This window comes from Spea bombifrons, chromosome 5 (assembly GCF_027358695.1).
Source record: "Spea bombifrons isolate aSpeBom1 chromosome 5, aSpeBom1.2.pri, whole genome shotgun sequence".
Lineage (NCBI taxonomy): Eukaryota > Metazoa > Chordata > Amphibia > Anura > Pelobatidae > Spea > Spea bombifrons.
The window spans coordinates 13,918,833-13,944,595 of NC_071091.1; the positions used below are offsets into that span (position 1 = coordinate 13,918,833).

The 25,763-nt window shown below is 42.5% G+C and overlaps 1 protein-coding gene across 2 annotated transcripts in view; it reads right to left on the reverse strand.

Moving 5' to 3' along the window:
• The window catches only part of CACNB2 (calcium voltage-gated channel auxiliary subunit beta 2), a 126,720-nt gene extending 108,942 nt beyond the window's left edge, over positions 1 to 17,778 (reverse strand). The window contains exons 1-2 of one of the 2 annotated variants that reach the window (XM_053466152.1): positions 17,400 to 17,778; positions 2,071 to 2,163 (exon numbers count right to left, since the gene is read on the reverse strand). In XM_053466152.1, the coding sequence (XP_053322127.1) occupies positions 2,071 to 2,163; positions 17,400 to 17,480 (174 nt within the window). In that variant the 5' untranslated portion in view covers positions 17,481 to 17,778. The remainder of the gene's footprint in view (positions 1 to 2,070; positions 2,164 to 17,399) is intronic. The other variant, XM_053466154.1, reaches the window with a different exon arrangement.
• Between the last annotated feature and the right edge of the window lie 7,985 nt (positions 17,779 to 25,763).

The following is a 25,763-nucleotide window of genomic DNA, read 5'->3' on the forward strand; positions in this document are numbered from 1 at the left end:
GACAAACAAAATACAGCTAAAGAGGGACATGAGTAAAGTCTATGGATTGATGTTCTATTTGCAAAACTTTTACACATTTGATCTGTGTGATACAAAGCAAATGAAAAGTATGTTTTTCTAATTAGGGACAAAAAGTTTTTCCAAAAATGTTGTTCCCAAAACATCATTACCTATAAATGCATTTGATTGTACTAGGATTGTTATTAGAAACGTTATTTTTAAAATGATGTGCCCCTTTTTCTTTTTTTGTCTCCCTTTCCACTCTACCTGCTTTTTATGTTTATCTTCCTCCCTCCCTCTTTCTTTTTTTCTCTCTTCTATGTCTTTCCTCCTTCTGTCTCTTTTGATTACCCCACTGCACAAAACAGTATCCTGCAGCCCCTTACCTCCAAACACTCCTCTTCATACAGCAGCATTCTGACTGGTTGCCGGTGATGTATGCTGGCCTAGGCCAACTATGCCCAGGCTCAGAGCGGCAGGTCCAGGGGGCCAAATTGGAGGCAGATCATCCTCAAGCGATCAAGATCCCTAGAGTTCCGGTTACAAGGGAGATCTACATAACTATTACGCTATTGGAGGCTGTGTTGGCTCAGCACAGCCTCCATAAACTTCACTAAAAGGCACTGCGAACCTTTAAGATACGATACCCCGGGATACGAAGTCATATCCCATTCCCTGTTTCTTAAAGGCAGACAAACCTGCAGAGGTGGAGGTGACTAGAGGCGCTGGACTCAGTCTGGCCTACGGCACCCCAAAATGTAAATATAACACTGCTGGTTGCTTTAGTAACATTCCAAGTGGAATTGTAATAATACACAATAGATTACTGCGGCATCCTTTTAAGATCCACGACAAACCAGTGTAAAATAGTTGAGATTATCTATATTTAGTTCTGTAAATATTTCAAAATTCTAAAAATGGCTATTCAAACTAATTTACTGTAAAACATGGGAAAAAGGGTTTTAATCGAGATGTTAAATTTCAGTATTAAATGATTTCCTAAAATTGGAGTTCTGTCTCTGATTTAATGATGTTCCCCAGTGTACGCTATTTAGTGCAGCGCAGAAATGAATTCAGGACAGTCCCGAGGAAACATGGCACAATCCCAATTTGATTTGCTATTTTAAAACTAGCATATACAGTGTTAATATTGCCAGAAAAACGGAAAGAAAAATACTTATTTCAAGTCACGATGAAAAGTACAACCAAATGCAAAAGATAATAATAAGCATTGATTATTATGCAACATTTTTCAAAACATATGTCATTATACGTTGATTGTTTAATAAACTAAATGTAGCTGGAATCTTTAAAATAAGGAATTCTAGGTTTATACGTAAAGTGAAGAAATAGATGAATGTACTAAGCAGTCCTTCCAGGGACAGTTCAACGAAAGCAATAAAAATCTTGACAATGTTGTTTTAATACCTAAAGGAGCTTAAATGTTGGCCTTTACATAGAATGCATACAGAAATGATGGGAAAGCATTATAGAACAACTGTGCGTTGGCTACTCCAGAGCTGACTGAGTTATGCCAGGATTATGACAACTTCATTGCCATTAGGGTCCGCTTGGTAATGGAATGATCCAGCTGTTTGTATGGTTCCATTGGTTGTTATGGTGATAAAAACACTTTTAAAAGTTTGCACCAGAATAACTTTGTATTCCTAACCTATTACCCATTATCACCAAGTAAACCAACACAAATTTAAGTAATCAAATACAATCACAACATACTCTAGAGTAAACTATAATAAATGCACATTTTTACTAGTTTCTTTACACTACTGTTAAAAGCTCAGCCTTAACTTAGTGTACCATTGTATATGTAAAATATGTTCACTTATACAGAATGGGGAATTGTGTTTTGATATCTTTTTTCATGTTTGTTGCATTGCATCATTGTTAAATCAGATTTAGCACCCACTCATTATAATACAGTTAAAAACAAATACAGAACTGTCACACAGCCATAGAACTGAATTAGAGTCCAGTAACAAGCACACACATTTGTATACATGAAAACAATTGCACTGCTCGATAGAGAATAGCAAAGCAAACTCACTGTACCTGTCGCACAAAGCTATTCGAGGTAGTGTCTGACGACGTGCTCCCATCAGAGCCTTTAAATCTATTTTTTCTTCTAGCTCCTTTTCCATAATTCTGTAAAACAAAATGTGTCATAAGCATAAGTTTCATTTCTATCCAAAAAAAACTAAAGAATATATTCCCATTTCATATATAATATAATATTATATATAGTATGTATAGTAAGGACAGGGTGCCTTTTTCAGTATTCCTATAGTAATTTTAAAGTTCACTGATGAAATATCTTGTTTATTTGTTCTTCTATGTAATGACACCTATGTTTGATGTAGCTGATTTTTAATGTTGTATATTGTATTGTGCAGAATTCAATCCGATAAAAGCAAAATACCTTGCATTTAAAGTTTCCATGACAATTTGAAAGATCCAACATAACCGTTATTTGTGATTAATCTCCTTGAAGGCAAGGCTTGGCAGTGATGCATGCGGCCAGTGTCTAAGGATTACTGACAAGGTCATTCTGGATGACATAGCAATGGTGGTTAAGCCATAAATAAAACCAAAAATGTATTGGACTCGAAGTGATGTCTTATTCATGCAGTTAATTGATGATATCACGCAGTGTAGATTCTATCAACATCTGAAACCCGCTGTCCTGGATCCTACCAAAGGTGGGGTGCAGTGGGTCATAAAAACAGAAAAAGTGGCACAGTATTTGTAGTCAGAGGTGGGAATGTGTCCAATAGCTGGTTCCAAAATATCCATCTGCTATATGCCAGCATCTCTATGATGGCACTGGCTTGAACCAGGCTCAACATGACTGTATGAATGTGGGGTGAGTCGGGCTTGGCTTAATGAGCTGAACCCAGGGTTTGGATCATTCTACCAACAGGAAAAGACATAACGCAGGCAAGTAGGCCCACAACTACATTCTAAGTACAACAAAAAACAAGCCAGTTGATATCACTTTCCACTTCTGCAAACAACCTGTGAGATTCATATGAATCATATATAAGACCTTGGCACCTACTGGTTATCAGTAAGCACAGGGTCAGTGTTCCCACTTTACATGCTGAGCATATGTCAAGTGCGCCATGTTTTTAAATCTGCAAGCCAAACAGATTTCTTTCCAATAGAGCAAAGTTCATGGTAGACTTGCATCAGCTGTTGGTTATAATTACCATACTGGTGGGAATGTTGTAAAGTGGTAGACCTTGAGAAGTCTATTAATCTAATACTATTAAGCATGTGTGAATTGTTATAGGCTATAAAAGTCTAGCCTCCTCAAGCTACTGGAACTCAAACAATCTAAACAGGATGAAATAGCTCAGTATCTACAAACTGTTCCGTTTGCTTTGGCAACATGCTACATGCAGGCTTGTAAGAGCTTTTTTTATCTACTGACAAGTCAATGAATTTGATGAATTTGCGTTAGGTTGCTGGATAATATATGGTCAGTTCCTCCTTTAGTGTACGTGAAGATAGATATTGCCAGCCTATTCATATAACAGTAACTTCTTACCTGAAGGACAGCCAACAGAAGGAGGTCTTCAAAGTTTCTGTGGCTTTATATGATGTTCTAAGGATATGTGGACCCAATGAAAGGTATTACAAACTTTTAAAGAGTAATACGGGATAGGTTCTCAAGATTTTTGCAACCTACTTTTTAGAAACCTTAGGATCCCAAAGGCCATTACTTGTGTGCAATAAAGAAACATCTTGACTTCCCCTAGATTCCACATCATGATGACAACTTTTTGTCTTGTACGGATCACACAAGTTCTTAACATTGTCTGCATGACTTGAAACTTGTGCATTATGTCCACTCCTTTAATTTATCCACTGGAATTTATCAAGCCCTGTTTATAATTTATTTAGCCATGCTCGATAAAGGACCAAAAAATTCACCTGCTTTAAAATGGATTAAATTACCATTTCCATTGAAGAGGTGCGCTGTGTGTGAAGAGGTGTCCTTTTTCCGGTGGAAATGTTATAATGGGAAAAAGTCTATATGCTTGATTTTGTGAAATGCTGACTATTACAAACACTCGGATAACTTCTCTAATTTAAGGCTTTTGTGGAATAACAAAATACTGGATGAGAGTTTCTATCGTGCAACGCATATTCATGGTAGAGCTTGAAAGTTGTGTAGTCTGAGACAGATTAATGTAAAATGTGTTACCTTTCCACAACTGTAAGGCACTGATACAATTCAAACATCCTACAGGCAACTTGAAACATTTCGTTTCCAGAGCACATTATGCCATACATGATGATGTTTATTTAAACTGCTCTGCAGCCTACAGATAAAATATCATGTGGTAGTTGCCATGCCGACAATGCAATTCATTGTGGGACTCAAGATGAACAATTACACAGAAATCTCATAGTACATATTGTATTTTTCAAATCGCACATATCAATAGTTCACCTAAACAATAAATCAGCTTTCTTTCCGCTCTAAAATGTGCTTATTATTAGGTAATTCTAAGCTAATAACTCAAAAACAAATCGAGCTGAATATACATAATATATGTGTAGCTTTTCATAATTGTGTTTTCACTATGTATTTCACAAAAAGGTCTGGATTATCTGATATTGCTTTGTTTATTATTTGGTTAGAACTTTAGGCACCCTTGTTTGGATACATGGAAAGCAAAAGGTTTTTAAAGGAAAACTAACATTTAAGGTAAACGTGCTGATATTGCGGTAATTCCCCTAGATTGAAAGTTTTTGGCAGAGCCCTTTCGGTTTGTCTTAGTCCATCAGTTTTAGTTTTGTCATACCCCATGAATATAGGTATTATAATTGTTGGCACTATATAAATAAATGATAATAATAATAATAACAATAACTTAAGTGTTTTATATGAGATTCAGTGTCAATAAATACAGAGATCCTTATTTCTGGACCCCAGGAAATCCAATCAGCGCAGGGAATCTTATAGCTTGACGTCTTGCATTACCATTGGCTGTTATACAGTCAAAGCAATCACGTAACCAATAGGAAATACAGACAGATTTTTAAGTAGGGCAGGGACGGCGTTAGGGGTGTGCAGCCTTCCTAGTGACACGGAATGTTAATGGGACACCTGCCATCATAAGCGCTTTAATGCATACAATAGCTGCATGGTCACTCTCAATTTTTGTAGCGCTGCTTTTGCAATTCAGCCAGTGTTCTTTAGCGATGGCTCAGTGAACACTGTGGCCGAGGGTCTATTCAGACCTCCGTGGGCATGTGTGATTTTGACAAATAAGGAGGGCTGCGGCAGCAACAGGGCTGTAATTTACAGGTAAGCTGTTATCACCTTTTTTCGGTTTGAAGAATGCATATTAAAGTACTTTATATAATGAACTGTAATATGTGTTCTTCTTTAATGTGGGTGTCAGGGACATTAAACTGTTAAGAGTAAGGGCACAACACATGGTCACTGCGAGCATGCAGAGCCCCTAGGACCAATGCAGAGCTAGTAGGATATGTGCTGATAATTGCAGTCTACATGTGTAGATATCCATTTGTACATGTATGATGTCAATGTAAATTTGTCAATATGACTGTCACTATGTGTTCATGTACCTCAGGTGCCAGATCACCATGGATACAAAAAAGACTTCCTGCCACTCAGGGTTTTGCAAGGTTGCCATCATGAATCTGGTGTAGCAGGTGCCGTGAATCCGGTGTAGCAGGTGCCGTGAATCTGGTGTAGCAGGTGCACTCTACATTATACCGCTGGTTGCCTCACGTCATTCGCTTCACTGCACACCCGTAGGAAAGCATGGTGTGTCAGATTCGCGATGGCAAAGGGTAGGCAGCGGAGTGGCAGGTGAGAAGGGGAGTAGTGTATGTGAGTGTGTGTATACTATAGTGTCAAAGTCAGTGTGTATGTGTGTATATGTATAGTGCTGAAGTTAGTCTGTGAGAATGTGTGTATATTCTAGTGTCAGAGTGTATGTGTGTGTATATGTATAGTGCTAGACTCAGTGTGTATGTGTGTAAATGTATGGTGCTAGAGTGTGTATTTATATATATGTATACTGTTAGCCAATGTGTATAAGAGTGTTATGCTGGCTTGTTTGGTGTTGTTTATGTTACAATATGCAATTAACATGAGTGTGTATGTCAGTATTTAGTGTTAGAATGTTGTATTAGTGCACGGTGTTAGCATGTTTGTACATGAGCATAGAATGTAAGCGTGTGTGTGTTACTGTAGAATGTTAGTGTTTGTGAGCATAAGCTTTCAGCGTGTGTCCCCGTTATTCTATGTTGTTAGAGTGTGTAAGTATATGGTAGGAAAATAAAAACATGATTGGGATGGGGGGGAAAAAGGTGGCTCCTAGATACAAACCAGATGTGTTGATCCCTGGTGTAAGAGTTTAAGCATTAATTCTAGTTTAGTTCTCAAAATTGGAGATACTGTATCAGCAGGGACATTGCACTGGCTCCAGGAAGCCAATTGCACCAGCATTGTTTAAATACATCATTATAAATATCATCAACTGGTGTCCATCTATTAACAATATCAATATTTTTTTATTATTATCATATTATTTTGTTCTTTACTTCTTTCATGATAATCATTGGCCTTTTTAAAAATCTGAGAACATTGTGAAGATGGAGTGAGATGGCATAATTCTTACACACACAAATATCATTTTTTTAGTTTCTGCCTGCTGTGTTATATAAGAGTAAAATAAAGATTTGCAAAATGTTCTATGTAACATACTGTTTTCAGCCACAGTTTTTGTTTAGTGCATTACAAGAGAAGGGGTTCAGGTGTAGCATTATGTTCAAAACTGAAAAAAAATGAATAACAAATATATACACAATTAGTGCTTTCTTTTGAGAACATAATTTTTTCTTGACTATTTACAGGGTAATAGTTTCAGATAACATGACATTTAGATATTTACAGACAATTGTAAAAATATATTAGATAACCAATTCCTAGAACCCCTCCCTGTTCAAATGACTCCCCATGACTTAAACTGTATTGAACAATTTCACAAAACATTAAATCTTTTACTTAAGTTTTCAAGTTAGAAATCTTAGTGGGATGCATAAAATCTATAGTATATTTTAACACAGTAAAGCGCTGCTGAGTATGATGGCGCTATATAAATCAAAAAATTCTAACAAAGCTTGATATTATATGTTACCCTGACAAATCAAACAATAGCCCCATGCATTCTCAGTAAACTACGCCGGAACAAAGACAATCACAACTGTATTTGATCTATTAATAAAACATCTTGCTGCATTAGCCATTAATGACATAGAAAATGGCCGTCATTTTGTGGAATACATTCTCTATACATTCAAAAGGATTGATGATGGAAGGTTCACAGAACTAGAAACATAGAAAGTGACGGCTGATAAGAACCATTCAGCCCATCCAGTCTGCCCAACCTCTGAATACTTCCCTTACTTGTATTTGCCTACCCAGAATCCCTTGCGGTTGTGGCAGCACCACAAGGTTTCTGAGGGAAAAGCAAGCCTTCTGCCTTGTCTGGTGTCTGTAGATGAGTGTTTAATAATGCTTCTATTACCCCTTAAGTGAAAGGCTTTTCCATCACTTTTACCCACCATAACTTATGTAATGGTATTTCTTGGCTACGGGATTGTTGTGTTCAGCACTTAAACCAAGTGTACTGGCTGGGTACCTGTGGTAAAGCTGGATGAAATAGCAGATCGCTTCTCGGCCTTTTGGCTAAGATCAAGTGTCTTGCCTGAGGTTCGTGACGATTGGTTGTTGTTGGACCTCGGCCTTTCTACTTATGTAGACATGCTGCTATTGGGGTTCTAACTGATGCCTTTCTGAACGAAATGAGATTCGGTCACGGTTGCGTTCGCTCGCTACTCGGCCTCTGGGCCTGCAGACCCTAGGAAACCCGTTGTGGACTCCCCAACACCGAGTGGATGCATGCTGGAGAAATCCTAACACTCGTGAGGCTTGAGCGCACGGTCTACCTTTGGGTGCTGGGAAAGACTCCCCCTCTCCCTGAGGCGGTCTTCTCCCCTACTTTTGGCCTTTTTTAGTGCCTTTTCCCTCTTTTTGGCCTTTTTTAGTGCCTTCCCCTGCCCCTCTTTTTGGCCTTTTTTAGTGCCTTCCCCTGCCCCTCTTTTTGGCCTTTTTTAGTGCCTTTCCCTGCCCCTCTTTTTGGCCTTTTTTAGTGCCTTCCCCTGCCCCTCTTTTTGGCCTTTTTTAGTGCCTTCCCCTGCCCTTCTTTTTGGCCTTTTTTAGTGCCTTCCCCTGCCCTTCTTTTTGGCCTTTTTTAGTGCCTTCCCCTGCCCTTCTTTTGGCCTTTTTTAGTGCCTTCCCCTGCCCCTCTTTTTGGCCTTTTTTTAGTGCCTTCCCCTGCCCCTCTTTTTGGCCTTTTTTAGTGCCTTCCCTTGCCTTCCCCCCTGTGCTTTTAATCTCTCCCTCTTCTCTTTTCCAGTTCTCTACGCTTTCCCAGCCAGACCCGACGAGGAGTGAAAATGGCAACCCAGACCTCTGAAGCCCAACGACCCAGCCAGGCCACCGGAAGCCGAGTCCAGCCTGCAGCGACCCCAGGGAGCCCACCTCCCCTGGAGACCTGGATGAGGCAGACGGTGGTCCTAAAGTTAAAGGAAGTGGAGGGCCGCACCCCTGACATGGATGTGGACACCTTCAGCAAGAAGGTAGTGCACGAGGGAGCAGGCTTCAGCCCAGCAGAAACCCTGAGCGTCCAGTCGTTTTTGAAGGGAATGTTCTACGTAACGTTCATTTCAGCGGCGGTCTGCAAAAGGTTCTGGGAAGCCTTCAGGTCGGCGAAACCGGATCAGGTCCTCTCCCATTTCTACGGAAACAGCCCCATCCACAGGGAGGAGAGACCCGTGACGGTCTCGATGCGGAACCCCCACACCCCAGGAAAAGACGTGGCAACTTTTCTGGGAAGATACTGCCACATCGTGAAAGAACCGACCAAGATCCTCAATCAGTACGGCTTCTGGACAGGAAGATGGTCCCTCGTGATCCGTCTGAAGGCAGACTCCACCTCGCCGGACGGGCTCCAACACCTCCCGCAGAGCTTCGCCCTGGGGAATTCTACAGGCATGCTTTTCTACCCTGGTCAGCCCACAACCTGCAGACGATGCAGCCAACTGGGTCACAAGGCGGAGGAATGCCAACAGAAATCCTGCAGGCACTGCAGGGTGGTGGGGCACGAGACCAAAGACTGTCCACGAAAGAAGACCTGTAACCTGTGCGGCGATCCTGACCACATCTACAAGGATTGCCCCAAAAGATCAAGGTCATACGCAGCGGTAGCAGCAGCCAAGGTCCCCTCGTAGGCCCCGACCAAGGCTCCAGCCAAGGCGCCGGCACCGCAGACACCCTCTCCGGCAACCCCGAAAGCGAAACCCAGGAAAGGTAAGAAAGCAGCTCCCCCCCCTGCCGAGACTGTCGTGGCCCTGCCCGCTGTCAAGGCTCCCCCTCCTCCCCCAGATGCAGCGCCATCCCTCCCCTGCGCTGCCTCCGACCCTCCCTGCTTCACCCCCTTCTCCCTCCCCCCACTCCTCCCCCTCTCTGCAGCAGCTCTAACCCCGTCCCTAGCTGCTGCAGACCCCGACCCTTTCCCCCCTCTTGTTTCCGCTGCAGACAACCCCCTGGAGATGCCGCCAAAAGGAGCCGGAGCCAGAAAACGTAAACTTAGCGGCAAGAAGGAGGAGGAGGACGAGGACAGCGAGACTGAGACGAGCCCCACCAGGATCTCTGTCCAGAAGAGGGCGCCACCACCAGCCCCCACCGTTCCCTCTCCCTCTCCTCCCGAGCCCGCTAATGACAACGACGACACGCTCGAAAAGATGGTCCAGGACCTGACCCCGTCGGATGAGCCAGCCACCGAGACCGAGGCTCTGATCCTCAACCAGCTGGACATCGACAACCAGGTCTCCCTCCTGGAACAGCTGCTAGACGAGGCGGTCTGGACCCCCGTGAACCCCATCGACCACGGCGGGGAAGATCCTCCCCCACCAGGGGGAGGAGGCGGTAACTAGTGCCTCTGTTTGAGCTAACCTTCTTTTACTCCCAGCTAATGGCGTCAATTTCTATTTTCTCCATTAATGTGAGGAGCATGAAGGACCAGTTCCGGAGGCGCGGTTTACTAACCTTCCTTTCTTCCCAGCAGTGTGATGTATATATGTTGCAGGAATGTGCTTTACCCTTCTCTCGTTCTTATCGCCATCTATGCAGGGAATGGTCCCACGGCCCGTCCTTTTGGTCCGGTGGGAACGGCTGCAAGTCGGCGGGGGTTGCTATCCTGATCCGAGGAGGCAACTTCACGGTGGACGCTGTCCAGGAGATGGTCTGCGGCAGACTTCTGGTCGTGGACGGATCCTGGGCGGGGGAGCCTGTCAGGCTCATCACCGTGTACGCCTCCCCGGAGAAGAAGCAACGCCTGGAGCTACTCCAGAACCTGCGGACCCAGCTGACCACCACCAGGGCCATAGTGATGGGCGGGGACTTCAACTGCCCGATCGAGGAAGGAGGGCGCACTTCCACCCACGCAACAAACCTGGACGTGACTTCGAAACTGCTCAGAGAGATTGTCACAGAGGCATCCTTAAAGGACGCTATGGGCTCCATCGGGACCGGCTCCGTGAACTATTCTTGGAGCCGGCCGGATGGCTCTGTGCGTTCCCGGATAGACTTTGTGTTCACCTCTCGAGCGGTAGAGCATCAGCAGTGCTCCATGGTGCCCTGCTACTTCTCAGACCACAGGGCTGTTCGGCTCCAGTGTGCCCTGGGCAAAGGGTTTCCTCCCGGTCCAGGCTCCTGGAAGCTGAACTGTGCCCTGTTAGAGAGGCAGAAAATCGTGGATGAGCTGCGTAATGTATATTCTGATTGTGTCAGTACCAAGTATCTGTTCCCCACTGTAGCCCAGTGGTGGGAGTTTACTAAAGTAAAGCTGCGCTCTTTCCTTCAGGCTAAAGGAAGACTCCAGGCGTGTGAGAGGAAGAGGAAATTCAGACGGCTGCAACGCAAGCTGCAGTCCCTGTTGGACCTCCAACAGTGCGGATGGGACGTGGACGAGGAGCTGGAGGAGACCAAGGAGGGCCTGAAAAGGCACTTTGAGGAGGAATCCAAGCAAATCGTCTTCCGTTCCAAGGTGGAGAACCTGGAGAAGGGTGAGAAATGTAACTCTTTCTTTTTCAGGAAGCTCCACTCCGCCCACACGCCCCTGACGGAAATGAGAGACAGCGAAGGTGTGGTACGACAGGGGAAGGAGGAGGTCCAGAAAGTGGTCGTCGACTACTACCGAGATCTCTACTCCCCCAAAGACACAGACCCGGAGGCTGCTGAACGGTTCCTGTCAGGTATCACTAACACCATTGATCCCGCAGGTCGTGCAGCCATGGACGCCCCCTTGACGCTGGAGGAGCTGCACTCTGCCGCCAAATCCTTCAGGAAGGGTAGGACACCGGGCAGTGACGGTCTCCCAGCCGAGTTGTACACAACGCTGTGGGACCTCATTGGCCCGGACCTCCTCGACCTGTACGAGGAGATGGTGGTGGAGGGCAGGATGCCCCCCACGCTGAGAGAGGGAATGATCACGATCCTGTATAAGCGGAAAGGGGAGAGATGTGACCTGAAAAATTGGCGTCCCATCTCTCTCCTGAACGTGGACTACAAGATCCTCGCCAAGGTACTAGCCACCAGGTTGAAGAAAGTCATCGGACAGATCGTCCACCCCGACCAGACCTGCGGCATCCCAGGGCGCCGGATCGCGGACAGCCTGGCCCTCATCAGGGACACGATCTACTACATCAAGGACCGCAACGTCCGTGCCGCTCTGGTCACCCTAGACCAAGAGAAGGCATTTGATCGGCTGTCTCATGGTTTTATGGGTCAGGTACTGCGGAGGTTTGGGCTGGGGGAGATGTTCTGCTCTTACGCTAACCTGATGTACCTTGATATCCGCAGCTCGGTGCTGGTGAACGGCTGGAAGACTGACCCCTTCCCGGTCCTCTCTGGGGTCAGACAAGGCTGCCCTCTTTCACCTCTTCTTTTTGTCTGTTGTATAGAGCTCTTCGCCGAGTGCATCAGACGAAATCCAGAGATCAGAGGGATCACCGCGCCGGGCAGAGACAAGAAAGAGATAAAGTGCTCGCTCTACATGGACGACGTGACCATCTTCTGCGCGGATCGCCGGTCGGTGAGAGCGCTCGTCCAGACGTGCGAGGACTTCAGCCGAGCTTCAGGCGCAAAGGTCAACTGCGGGAAGTCGGAGACCATGCTGTTCGGGCAGTGGGACCTGACTTCTGAGCCGATCCCGTTTCCCGTCAAAACCGACTTCCTAAAGATCCTGGGAGTCTGGTTCGGCAGAGACGGCGCGGCCCTGAAAAGCTGGGAGGAGAGACTCAACAAGGTAAAGCAGAAATTTGGGCTGTGGAGCCTCAGAGACCTTACCATCGAAGGGAAAGTGCTGGTGCTGCGCAACGAGATTCTTCCCGTGCTGCAGTACGTGGCTCAGGCGTGGCCCCTGTTGGTCACCATCCACCGAGCCATCAACCGAGCGGTTTTCCACTTCATCTGGGGCTCCAAAATGGACAGAGTAAAGTGCGCAGTGATGTACAAGGAACCCGGCAAGGGAGGCAAAGGAGTGCCTGACATCCCTACCATGCTGAGGACCTTCTTTGTGTGCAACTGCGTGCGCAGGACTCTCAGAGACGTAGTGAAAGGCTCTGCTGGAAACTCCATGTCTCGCTTCTTCCTGCTGCCCCTATGGAGGCAGCTCAAGTGGGAAAAGTGGGACAGCTCCATCCCTTACAATTGGACCATGCCCTGGTTCTACTCGGACGTGGGCAAATTTGTAAGGGAGCACCAACTGGAGGGAGTTAAACCAGACTTGTGGTTACCCCGTGTGATCCACAAGCTCATCAGAGCCAAGGACACTATCGAGAACATCCCAGGGCTCCCCGACGCCACAGCAAAGACTGTATGGGCTAACGTGTCGTCGAGCAGGCTAACCAACAGGCACAAAGACATTGCATGGATGGCCATTCAGGGAGGCCTCCCCCTAAGGACATTTATGCATGCCAGGGGGCTGTGCAGATATAGACACTGCCCACTGTGCATTGTGGAGGAGGAGACTTCCCTCCACTTGTTCTGGCAGTGCCCGTTTGCACAGGCCTTGTTCAGAGCCCTGGAGCTGGATCTCAAGGACTCTATCGAGAGAAAATACCTGTCCTACCATTCGGTACTTTACAGACTTTTCCCAGGGACACACACGGAGAGCGCCATTGAGGATGCTTGGCGCCTCATGTGCTGCGTAAAGGACGCCTTATGGTTTGCCAGGAACCGCCTGGTGCTGAGGAGGGAGCAGGTCACAGTCCGTGACTGCCGCAGGCTTATCCACAGCCTGCTGAGAGACTACTCTCTCAAGGACAGTCTAGAGGCTGAAGACGAGCCCCGTTCTCCTCGGCCCCCTTCCCCCCCCCATTTCCCCAGGTTATGTTCCACTAAAGTGCTAACCATATGCGCCACGTCTGGGAATGTAATTGTACACTGCTTCTACTGAGCTTTCCGTAAACTGAAGTCGTACTGTAACGTGTATTGCCCTGCGCTGCGTCGCAGTACTGCTTATCGTCTATCTGTACCAATATTACTGACCTTTGTATTCCTGCTAAAACAGGTTGATGTCTGTTTTATCATAACCAGTTTTGTATAATAAACTTAAATACAAAAAAAAAAGCAGTTCAGCCAGGTTGCATTGCTCTGGCTGGGATGATAAAAGGCTAACAGGGTGTGAAGAGACCTATTGCACACAGCTTTCTGACTTGGATGAACAGTAAAGAAAGCTGGGTCCTTCTTGGTGTAAAATAAGAAATATAAAAAGAGATTAAAAAAAAAAAAGCTTCCTAGCCTTTTGGCTAATATCAAGTGTAGTACCTTAGTGGTATGGGGGAAAAGCTTGATCCTCTGGCCTTAGAGCAGTCTACCCAGAATCCCTTGTGGTTGTGGCAGCACCATGAGATTTCTGAGGGAAAAACAAGCCTTCTCGCTTGTCTGGTGTATGTAGATGAGTGTTTAATAATGCTTCTACTACCCCCTTAACTTATGTAATGGTATTTCTTGGCTACCCCAAGGCTCAAGTATTAAGCCAGTATCACAACCTCAGTTTTGCCATCACTTGATTCTGATACATGATTTCCTTTGCTTTGGATCACTGTTTACGTTTTGTTTTTTTAGTAGTGAAGCTTGTTCTGAGGTCTTTCCTTTTTAAGGATTGACCTAAAGTTCAAAGGGGTCTCACCCTTTGGGGTGAGACTTGGAGATCCAGCCCTCCCATGAGGGAGGGAAGGAAGGAAGGAATTTTGTCTGGGTTTCCCTTTGGGGAAGCCCAGAGTAGTCTTCAGGCTTCCACTGTTTAAATGCACGGTTGCAGCACCCAGGAGCACGCACCTCGAGCTGTCCATCAGTGGTGCTCTGGCTATTGCACCTCTTCCTGAGTTTTGTCTGCAGGTTGTCCTGTACAGTGGGCAATTACTCTAATGGATCCATGTATAAAGTGGATATGGAGGCAAAGGTGATAATTGTTAACCTTATTTGCATGCACCTACCCAGAATCCCTTGTGGTTGTGGCAGCACCATGAGATTTCTAAAATTAGTGTTTAATAATGCTTCTACTACCCCCTTAATTTTAGTGGAAGGGTTTTCCATCACCTTTACCCACCATAACTTATGTAAAGGTTTCACGGGACAATGACTGTTAAATAAAATAGCTGCAGCCTTTTGAAACCCATATCTTGTGGTGGGGTTTTATTTACTTTGGTAGGTGGGCTGAGCCTGGCCTGTGAGTAGAAGCTACATCTATCATGTACAAGAAAAGGTCGAGGACTGATTAAAGTCCTGTTTTTATGGCAGGAAAAAGGGGTAAACTAGATGGGCTGAATCTGCCGTTCTTATCTGCCATCTAATTCTACGATTCTGTGTTTCTATATAATCAAATACTAATTATGGTGCTATCGATATTTTTTTGTGAGTTTGGCAAATATTGAGTATGGTTTTTCATGAAAAATGAATGTTTTTTTGTAATGACTCTGTGCTTTGCCACATTGTACACCTGACCAAAGTTTGCGTATCACGCGACACTTATTTCTATACTGCAAGTTTAAATATAGACCTTCAGATTAGTTTATCTGCTCCATATCTCATGTACTTGAGACAAAATATTTGAGAGCTCTCAAGAGTACAGCACCACTCATTTAAAAGGCATTTACGCCTGACCAACATGGGGTAGTATGGTTTAGTGCAATATATCAGAGGAATTTAGGGGCCAAAACCTAAACACTGAGCTATTACCACAAAATAATGCACGTTTTTCACAGGAATTGTGTTATGGTAGAATACCTTTTCCCCCAGACAGACTAGAAGTAAAGTCTCAGTAATTCAACCAGGATGAGCTCTTAAGAAGTCTCAGCAGCTCACCACTGGGTTCTGGGTCATGCCATATTCAGATGTTTGTCCAACAACGAAGTTTACAAGTGTCTGATTCCATCTGATGTTTAAAACCAAGTATTCATCAAAACTGAAATACAAGAGGCGCTAAGGGCCACAGTGTTTCTGCTGTTAGTAGTTAGAAAATCACTGGTAGCAAATCTAAACATAAATATGTTAAACCGCTACCTTACCATGTGCAGCTACCATACAATATGTATTATCTAATGTGCACAGTTGCTTAATCTGGTTACCATTTATTATCATTTATTGTTTTATATAGCACCATCAGATTCTGCAGCACTGTACAAAAAGCGGACAGGACATAACAAGTAGTATATAACATAACAAGATGACATACAGAAACAGCAGGTGAGAAGGGACCTGCTCAAAGGAGTTTACAATCTAGTTTACAATGTAACCGCTAGACTCAAAGCAATAAACATTTTGGGATTAAAAATGTTTCCTCGGTGTGATTTGCTTATACAGTAAATGTTCCATTATCACGTGGGAAGCCCCTTAATTATGATGACTGATGGTGTGGTGGGCTCTTAATGCTCAGGCCTTATCTTCAAATTGACAATTTGTGATGTAAACAGGCATCCCAAGTAAACATATGGCGAATATTCATATGGTATTGCTTACTATGTGTGTATGCTGTGTAAAGATATGAAAGATATGTATGTATATCAGTGCACAGACACACAGAAACACATATATAGAAACTTGCGTGTTTTAATATTGTAAGCACATGCTTGAGCTTATTCTTGAATAATTAATTTAAATAAGTGCGTCTAATTTTTGTTTAAATATGGCAATACTAAGTTATTTTTTTTTCTAGATAAACACTGAAAGTACTATTATTCTACAATGCATTTTAATTTCCAAATAGAAACATTTTAAAACCTAAGTACCAGTGAGTTTCACACGGTTCCTTAAAATGTATAACTTTTTACAACTATACTTTGAAATCTACGGTATTTGTTTTTATTATTTGATATGTACTATTTTTTTTTTTCTTTCTATAAATGTAATCCAGTAGAAGTTCCTTACTTTACAAGGAGAAAGAAAAACATTTCCTCTTGTGTTTAAAAATAGAAAAAAAAAATCTGTTGCCATATCTGCTCTAGTTCTTGCATTAGGAAAGCTCCAGAATACTCTCTGTATGGGGAAGTACTGCTTGATGTTCTCAGTAACACAATTATGCTTTCAACAGCTTCCTGGCATCAGGGAATCAGAACAAGTGCTCCTACACAGAGCTCAGGTCCACTGCAGTCCCAGCTCAGGACAAGGAGAACAGATGAGAAAAGATTAGAAAACTGGCCAAAAAAATCACTTTAACACAAAGGCAACCTCTGGCTTACCAGCTGCTGTGAACTACAGCTCCCACTATACCCAGTTACAGATGACTGGCTGAGCATGATGGGAATTGCAGGCCAGAGAAATCTGGAGTTATCTATAGTCTACTTTTTTATTAGTTTGTGAAATGCTAATTTTTGTATTAATTAAGAGTTATCAGAAAAAAAAAATATAAAGGTCTATAGTTGTACACAGTAGGAGGATCTTCATTCAAAAATCTATTGTTTATTAACCAATTTCCTACCCTTATTACAAACCTACACAAGGGTTAATATGTTACAACTTAACACTGTTTTAGCCATTCTCTCATGAGTTTGTCCCTAAAGAAGCACGGTAACCATTAAGGAGTTAAACACATCGGAACATGTTAATAAGCAGAAAATCATCCGACAAAGTTCTAAATGAGCAATCGCCATGGAAACGATGGAACGTTTCACCTGACTGCCCAGTTTGGGACTTTGCCCCCAGGATCGCTATTTATCAATGTAGCGCAGCCCTGCTTATTTACTATGTAGAGATATCTATTACGCCTTACCTGTATGGTGGGGTTGTCCAGAACGTCCATGTGGATGTCTTGGGAGGCTGATGGGGTCTTGGACATGTTGTTCTGGACCATTGGAAAATAAAGTGACTCTCAGCCAAATGAGAAACTCAATGATGTCAGGGCGTTGATTTCCTTAAAATCCTTATTAATCTGCCTGATCGGAGGGTATCATGGTAGGCAGGCAATGAAAGAAGCACCCCCAGGGTGGCTGCTGCTCCTCCGGAGCCCTTCTCCTACAAGCTCGCGGTCGTGCTGCTCCTTTGATGCACTTCTCCTAGGAGCTCCACTTCACCAGGACTTCTCTTTAGATCCACCTCCCCACCAGGCAGAACATCACAGAGGGCGTGGGTGGGGGGAGAGCATCACCCAGCTCGGGGTGGAGGGCTGAGAGGAGAATGTGTCTACAGGGTGTTAAACGCAATGTTTTCATCCCAACCCGGATCTCTGCGTCTGCTCCGTTACACAGAGACACCGGGGAGCTGGTTCGGAGGAAGCGTGACGCATGTGTGCAGAAGCAGAATTACAGCGCAATAAAACCAGCTTCTGGATTTCAGCACCTACTGTACTTCATCACCGAAAGGAACATTGTAATTCATTCAAGAGCTGAGTCCGGCCATGGCTGGAGAGAGTGATCTATCACAGGGAGAGGTAAAGCATGCCAAACACCATCAGGGTGTCATCAAACGCAGAAGGTTTCATCATTACACAGAATATAGAGAGATTTATGGCTGCGAAGTGTTGGGACAATCTGGATAGCATACACTATTTGCACATCCTGAGATCATCACAAAATGCACACTGGGAGGTATTGCAACACTGTATTTTTTTTTTCAAATAAACACTGTTACAGAGTATGCTTTTATTTCCTTTATTTTCATTTTATATATATATATACATTTTCATTTATTCCGAACCTGTATCAGATGATCACAGCATGCTGTAAATGGGATCAGCATACAACATGTAGTAAATGTTAAAAGCACAATTTTCACTTCAATTTTATGTAGATATTTATGAGAAATGAACCTCTTGTGTATAATATAATAAACTCATTGTACAAGCTGTAGTTTTCAGCAGCTGCATGAATCGAGATTAAATACTATAGCACACAAAAAAGAAAATATTACGGGGGTGATTAGGTACAATGCGCTTAATACATTACCTGGCAGGGAGTTGCTTAAAGGCTCACGGCGCATTGAAACTGGTTAGACCCACTCCTTAGGTCCAATCCCCATCAGAATACGCACCGTGACAAAACATAAAAACATAAAATACTAGTTTAAAACATACAAAAAAGTGGTCAATGTTTTGGCCAACTCTTGCAGCCTCAATGCATAAAAACCTCTAATGTGCCTACTTTATGAGCAGAAATGCATACTTGTTCTAAAAGATTGTCAGTATCTTTCAGGACCTCATTAAATCAGGCAATCTACATTACAATTTACCACCGTGGCACATCTCTTTTGAGTTATTTGTAATCTATTTTTATGTCTCGTCATCTTTTCAGTCTTTCTTTGAATGTACGGTACTTCTAAAAGAGAAAAGCTCTCTTGTATGTCATGTTATAGTCATCTATCTGATTGAATGTTGGCTTGAACCAGCCCATTTTGGTAAGAAAAGAACGAATAACAGCCATTACACACATGAACATTGCATCATCCAGGCATTTCTCAAACAGTTGTATAACCAGGAACATTTCCCAGCAATCAAACAGAAATGTAAATGTTGAGGTCCCACATCCCTGATGTGACCCCCGAGGTCCCACATAGTTAAAATATATATCCGTATCTAACTTATTATATAGCCAATACGGCTAAAAACACAGGCCATGTATGAAGACCGATATGGATGAAAGAGATTAGAAACATTAATATTTGGGCTGCATCAGGCCATGCTTCAGGGCCGATAATATAAGGTATATACCGTAGGCAGGAGCACACAATGTATTGAAAAGGCACATATCTAAAGTATAAGGTCCATGGTTGAGTATTGCTCAGATCTGTCCAGTGTGGGAAAGTCCATTTTTGCCACCTTTTACATCCTATCTAACCACATTCACAGGCCAGGTAATGGTGTTGCTTCCATAGTACGGGTAAAGTTTCCTTGGCTGCATACAATAAGTGAGTGAGCATACTGTATTTTGTATTTCTGCAGTGGCATAGACCAATCTCCTCCAGTATCACAGTAAATAATCTGGCCCCATTTTATTATGAATAGAGAGTTTAAAATGTTTTATTAATTCATATTTTAAGCTTCTCAATTTGACAGCATTTCCTAGAGAACAACTGTATTCCGCATTTATTCACTATTGAAAGAAAAGACTGACAAACATTTCTCGGGGTATCCTATTAAATAAAAGAAGGAATAGAAATGGAATCAAGTTTATACTATTAGTAATCATGATAATTACCCTATGGTAATAAAATGTCTCTTCTCTATTAACAGTAATTTAAAAAAATGTAATATTTTTAAAAAAAAATCTAAAAAAATAAGTATTAAATAAAATTTAAAAAATAAAAATAATTAAACATACTCTAGTGATGACATCATAAGGGGTACCATCCAGTTCCAGAGATTCCTGGTGTCACCCATGTGCCTCAAAATACAGATTAAAAAAAACCCTTCTTGATCTCAAAAATAAGGAAAATAGTGTAGTGTGAAAGGGACCATTTTACTCCTTTATTTTTTATTTAAGTTGAAATTAAAGAGGAAATTCTAAGTAAAAAAAAGTTTACTTAATTTTTACTGCTTCTTGATATATTATCCAAACAAGTGTTATAAAGAGAATCCCAATCTGTCCTTGAAAAAACAATATAGAATTTCTGCGGGTACAATAAATGAGAATGGGGAATCATGGTTGAATAAAAGCACCAGTCGCTTGGGGGTGGTAAACACTTCTGTCAGACAGATTTTGGATTTTAGGTAATATTAAAAACAAATCAGTCCTCGTTTTATGTTTATTTTGTTGTTATGCTGTCTTTTTTTTGTGAATGGGTGCTGGAAAAAATATATAAATGCATAAATTATGTGTATCGCCAAAGATCTTTAGGGCTGCCGCATCATGGCTGTTTTTGACCCTCTGGTCTGAAAGTTGCCTGTGTTCCCCTGACTCAAGGGTATGTGGAGATAACACTAACACCACCCCCCAAAAACTGTGTCTCTTTAAAAGATGCCCTTTATTTACAGGCTAAATCTCAGCCTAAGTTGCTATCAACAGAACACACTATTAAATATACAGACTTTGTTATGTTTTGGCGAGAGATTCCATTTATAAACTCAAGCTTGACAGAGTGCCAAATACAACACACTTATGATGAAAATGGGATTCTGCCTCAAAATAATGATACTGTGACCATCTAAAAATGAATAAATATGGTCTAAAAGTCTTCTTATTCAAATGCTGCATTGGGTTTCTATGGCTGGATCAGCTTAGCAACTGGGAACGCTCTTGTGGGAGCTCAATGTGTGGGCTGCAATGCCTATTTACCATTAAGTAAGGTTTTTTTTACTACAATGTGATCTGAGAGTCCAAACAACGTACGTGCTTTTGTCTTGTGTTGTTTAAAGCTTCACCTAATGGAGACCGAGATGGCAGAACCAACGTTGTTTAATTCATTTCTTGTCCTGAAGCTCCAACCCTTCTCATTCCGTACAAAGGCTGCGCGGAACCAATCAACATAAATCTGAAAATGGGCAATATGGCTTAGTGGAGGAGAAGAATAATTTTCCAGAAGCAGAAGCTAAGATGGCTCCTCCAATTCTATACATATTTTTAACATGCATATATTTCTTATTTTAATCTTGCAATGGTTTATTTAGTGAACAAAATTGTAAAACATATGATTTGGGAAAAGTGACTGATTCACTTTAAATCTTTAAAATACAATATGTCTTGAGTTGTTTGGTTTTTCTCTTCCGCAAACCTAAATAAGGGGGTAGTAGAAGCATTTCTAAACACTCATCTACAGACACCAGACAAGCCAGAAGGCTTGTTGTTCCCTCAGAAATCTCATGGTGCTGCCACAACTACAAGGGATTCTGGGTAGTCAACAATATCCACTTTAAACGTGGATCCCTTGAGCAATTGCCTGCTGTACAAGACAGCCTCTAGACCAGGGGTGGGCAATTAATTTTCCCATGGGGCCACATGAGAAATTGGAATGGTTTTAGAGGGCCAGACCTCTACAAACTACAAACTCCGAAGCCTTGTCCATTTTGTTAACTTATGTGCTGTTTAATAAAGTTATTCAAGCCTACGTCATTGGTAGAGGTGCTTGAATAAGTAAGGCCTGAATAACTATTAGCACAGCACAGAAGTGAACAAAATGAACAAGGCTTCGGAGTGCATACCGTATTTTTCGCTCTATAAGATGCACCTGCTGATAAGACGCACCTAGATTTTAGAGGAGAAAAAAAAGGAAAAAATATTTTGAGCTAAAAAATGGGCTAAAATATTTATTACAATAACTGAATAAGCTATGAACACAGTAAGACACATGCAGTAAGACACACACAGACACAGTAAGACACACACAGACACAGTAAGACACACACAGACACAGTGAGACACACACAGACACAGTAAGACACACACAGACACAGTAAGACACACACAGACACAGTGAGACACACACAGACACAGTAAGATACACACAGACACAGTGAGACACACACAGACACAGTAAGACACACACAGACACAGTAAGACACACACAGACACAGTGAGACACACACAGACACAGTAAGACACACACAGACACAGTGAGACACACACAGACACAGTAAGACACACACAGACACAGTAAGACACACACAGACACAGTGAGACACACACAGACACAGTAAGATACACACACACACAGTAAGACACACACACACAAACACAGTAAGACACACACACACAGTAAGACCTCCCTCCCTAACCCCCCTTCTCAGTATCTCCCCTCTAACTCCCTAACCCCCCCTTCTCAGTATCTCCCCTCTAACTCCCTAACCCCCCCTTCTCAGGATCTCCCCCCCCCGCCCCGGTCACTTACCTTAAACTCCTGTGTTGGAAGCGTGAGGCGTTTGTCTCGGGTGCCGGCGCTTCACTGCTGATCGCCGGCGTCTGACGTCATATGCCGGCGCCCAGCGTAAAGCGCCGGCACCCGAGACAAACGCTTCCAACACAGGAGTTTAAGGTAAGTGACCGGGGCGGGGGGGGGACACCGGACTCATTGGTGAGTCACCAGGACACTCTTTGCGGGCCGGTCCGAGCTATTCAGCGGGCCGGATGTGGCCCGCGGGCCGTGCTTTGCCCAGGTCTGCTCTAGACAAAACTCAGGAAGAGGTGCAATAGGCAGATCACCACTCATGGACAGCATTTGCTTTCTGCATCTCTTTTTACGCTTCTTATTTTACACCAAGGAGGCTCAGGACCCCAGCTTTCTTTACTATTCATCCAAGTCAAAAAGCTGTGTGCAATGGGTCCCTTTAAGCCCTGCTAGCCTTTCATCATCCCAGCCAGGAAGATACAGCCTGACTGAAGAGTTACTAGGCCCAACTTTACCACAAGCGCCCAGCCAAAAAGCATGGTCAAAGAGCCAAACACAGCAATCCCTTAGAGAGCCCTGCTGGTAGCAATCAGCTCATTACAAGCTCCAGAGGTAAGAAGCAACCACAAACATACAACCAGGGCCGGCCGAAGACTTAACGCCGCCTGGGGCCTGGGGCGAAGTTTTTGTTTTTTGTTTTTTTAAGAGATTTTATTGAGATTTTATTAACATCCAATATCATACTTTGACCTTAACCCTCCCTGGATGAGGATTTGTTTTTTTTAATAATTCGTCTAAATAGGTGTTGATGACAATAACCTCAACCATAACGCTGTCTAGTTCAACTTGAGCCTTGCTGCTACTATAACGGATGTCTGTGCTTAATGCCAATTTGCTGGGCAGAAGAAATCCAAACCTGCGTGTATAAAGTATAAAGTTATACAAGCTTAACTGCCACGTCAAGTTACCACTTCAGAGGTGAGTTCTGAGTTTATGTTTAACTCATTAGTTTTGTGCATAACTGGATGCCTCTGGACAGGGGCGGGCTGGCCCAAAGGGCCTATTGCCTTCAAATAGTGTTATGGAATACAATGTTACATGACCACAAAGTAATATAGAAGCCACTTGCATGTTGTGTAAAAAAGGCTCTGTACAGGATAAGACTGCAGCGGTGTGTTGGAGTGAGAGTATGAATGTTTAGTATGAGTGTATATCTGTATGTGTAAATGAATGTGTTTGTATGTATAAATGTGTTAGAGTGAGTGTGTAAATATGTGTGCACCATTGCATTTTATATATATATATATATATATATATATATACGGGGGCACTCAGTTTTACCTGTCCCCCCAAGCCAAAAGGTGCTGACTTTCCCCGGCCTTTAGACCAGTTTTTTCTTCTGGGCAAAAACAACAATAAAGAAAAAACTGTAAAACCTGATAATGCATATGGAATATGATTGTAATAATGTTGATATGGCAAAACGAGAAGCTGTTTATGTCTCGTGTGTTGCATATTCAGTCATTCATCACTATAAGATACAACTTTTGTGAGTCAATTTTACTTGCCAGTAAGAATGAATTCATTCTAAGCTAAAACACCAATTAGTCCGTATATACCAGTAATTTTGTTGTCAAATTTATGTTTTTTTAATTTAAAAAAAAATCCAATTTTATTTGCAAGTTTAATATCTACAATGAACAGACTAGTAATAAATAGGTTTTCCTCACGTGTTTTGGTCACCTTATTAGTGACACCTGCTGGTCACCGCGTAAAATAAGCGACAGAATAGTGACAAAGCCTAAGACAGACGTTAAGACACTAATAATCTATTACACAAATATAAAAATAAAAGTTCAAACATATAACTCCATGGCTGGTGTTTCAACTCACCATTTCAGGGGGAACTTATTTATGAGGAGAAACGTTCCAAGTATAAAGTCAGTGAGTTGGTGATGCAACTTACCTATAAACTCTTTACTTTACTGAATAAACCCAAAGTTAATTTTTAATGAAGGAACAAATCCAACTAGTAAAACACAATCCTGGTATACTATGATTGGCGTTAATGCCATGTAATATGTCTGCCTGAGGAACTTAGGATTTCAACTTAAAATTCCCTCCTCACATAAGGGAATCTGCCATGAATTCTAAAAAGATGTTTGACTTCATCAGGGATGAATATTGTCCCAAGCAACATGCAACGGTTTAGAAAGGACCATGGCCTTGGATAGGTCTCGACTCACTTTCTCTTTGGCTTATAGTTATGGGCTATACCTTTGCGTTGCTACTATTTTCTTCACATGTTTTTTTAAAGATTGACTCAACAAGGGACTGAATTCTACCCTTTATAGCCAAACAAGTACATGGACATGGACGATACAATTGTATTATTTTTATGTCTTGTGGGTCACTTGATTAAAGGGGCAATGATGTCCATTCCCCCCCCCCCCTGTTTATAGCAAACATATAATATATATTTGTGATTTGGAATACATTTGTGATTTGGTACATGAGTGTGCAGAACATGTTTTCTTTAGGTGGTTTGTCCTGGTAGGTGAAGATGTTGTATGCGTTACCCCCTTTCTGTTTTTTTCACATCTCTTGCTTTTCTGTTCTTTGCTGTATAACGGAAAGGGCTGGCCCTAGGGTTTCCAACCTTTTCTAGAGCCCTAGTTGAACTACGGTAGGCATCTCGGGTTCAGCTCATGGGAAACAACTTCATGGTGGCATACCAGATCAGTGGTAAATTCATTTGTATTTCTCAAAAACTATGGTAAACTCTTCTATTACTTCACGAAGAAGCATTGTTTGATTTGACTACTACGGTACTTTGCTTTTTACTGATACTTGCTGTAACCAGAAGTACAGATAATGATTAACAAGAATTATCATTTCTTAATGAATTAATGATGCAGCAGTCTGTGTGTGGGCCTGTCGGCAAGAACACGCACTGGGGTGAATGAAGCAGAAAAATAAGTACTCGTGTTGGCTTCTATATTTATAAGAATGAGGATATCATATGGTATGGCAACCTTTCAGTTCCAAGGCAGCGAGCATTATATTCCTTCCAAGTTATCATCATAGCATACGCAAATAGACTCACCATTAATAGAATCATTATTATTATGGATGACAACAGAAAAGTTTTGAACAGCACATTTTCTGTTGCAGAATACTTATCACTTGTGATACAAATATATATATATATATATATATATATATATATGTACATATATGTACACAATAACTTTGCCCTGTCTTCTCCATGTGAGGAAGAGCAGAAAACCCATGCTGTTGAAGATATTTGAAGGCACATATT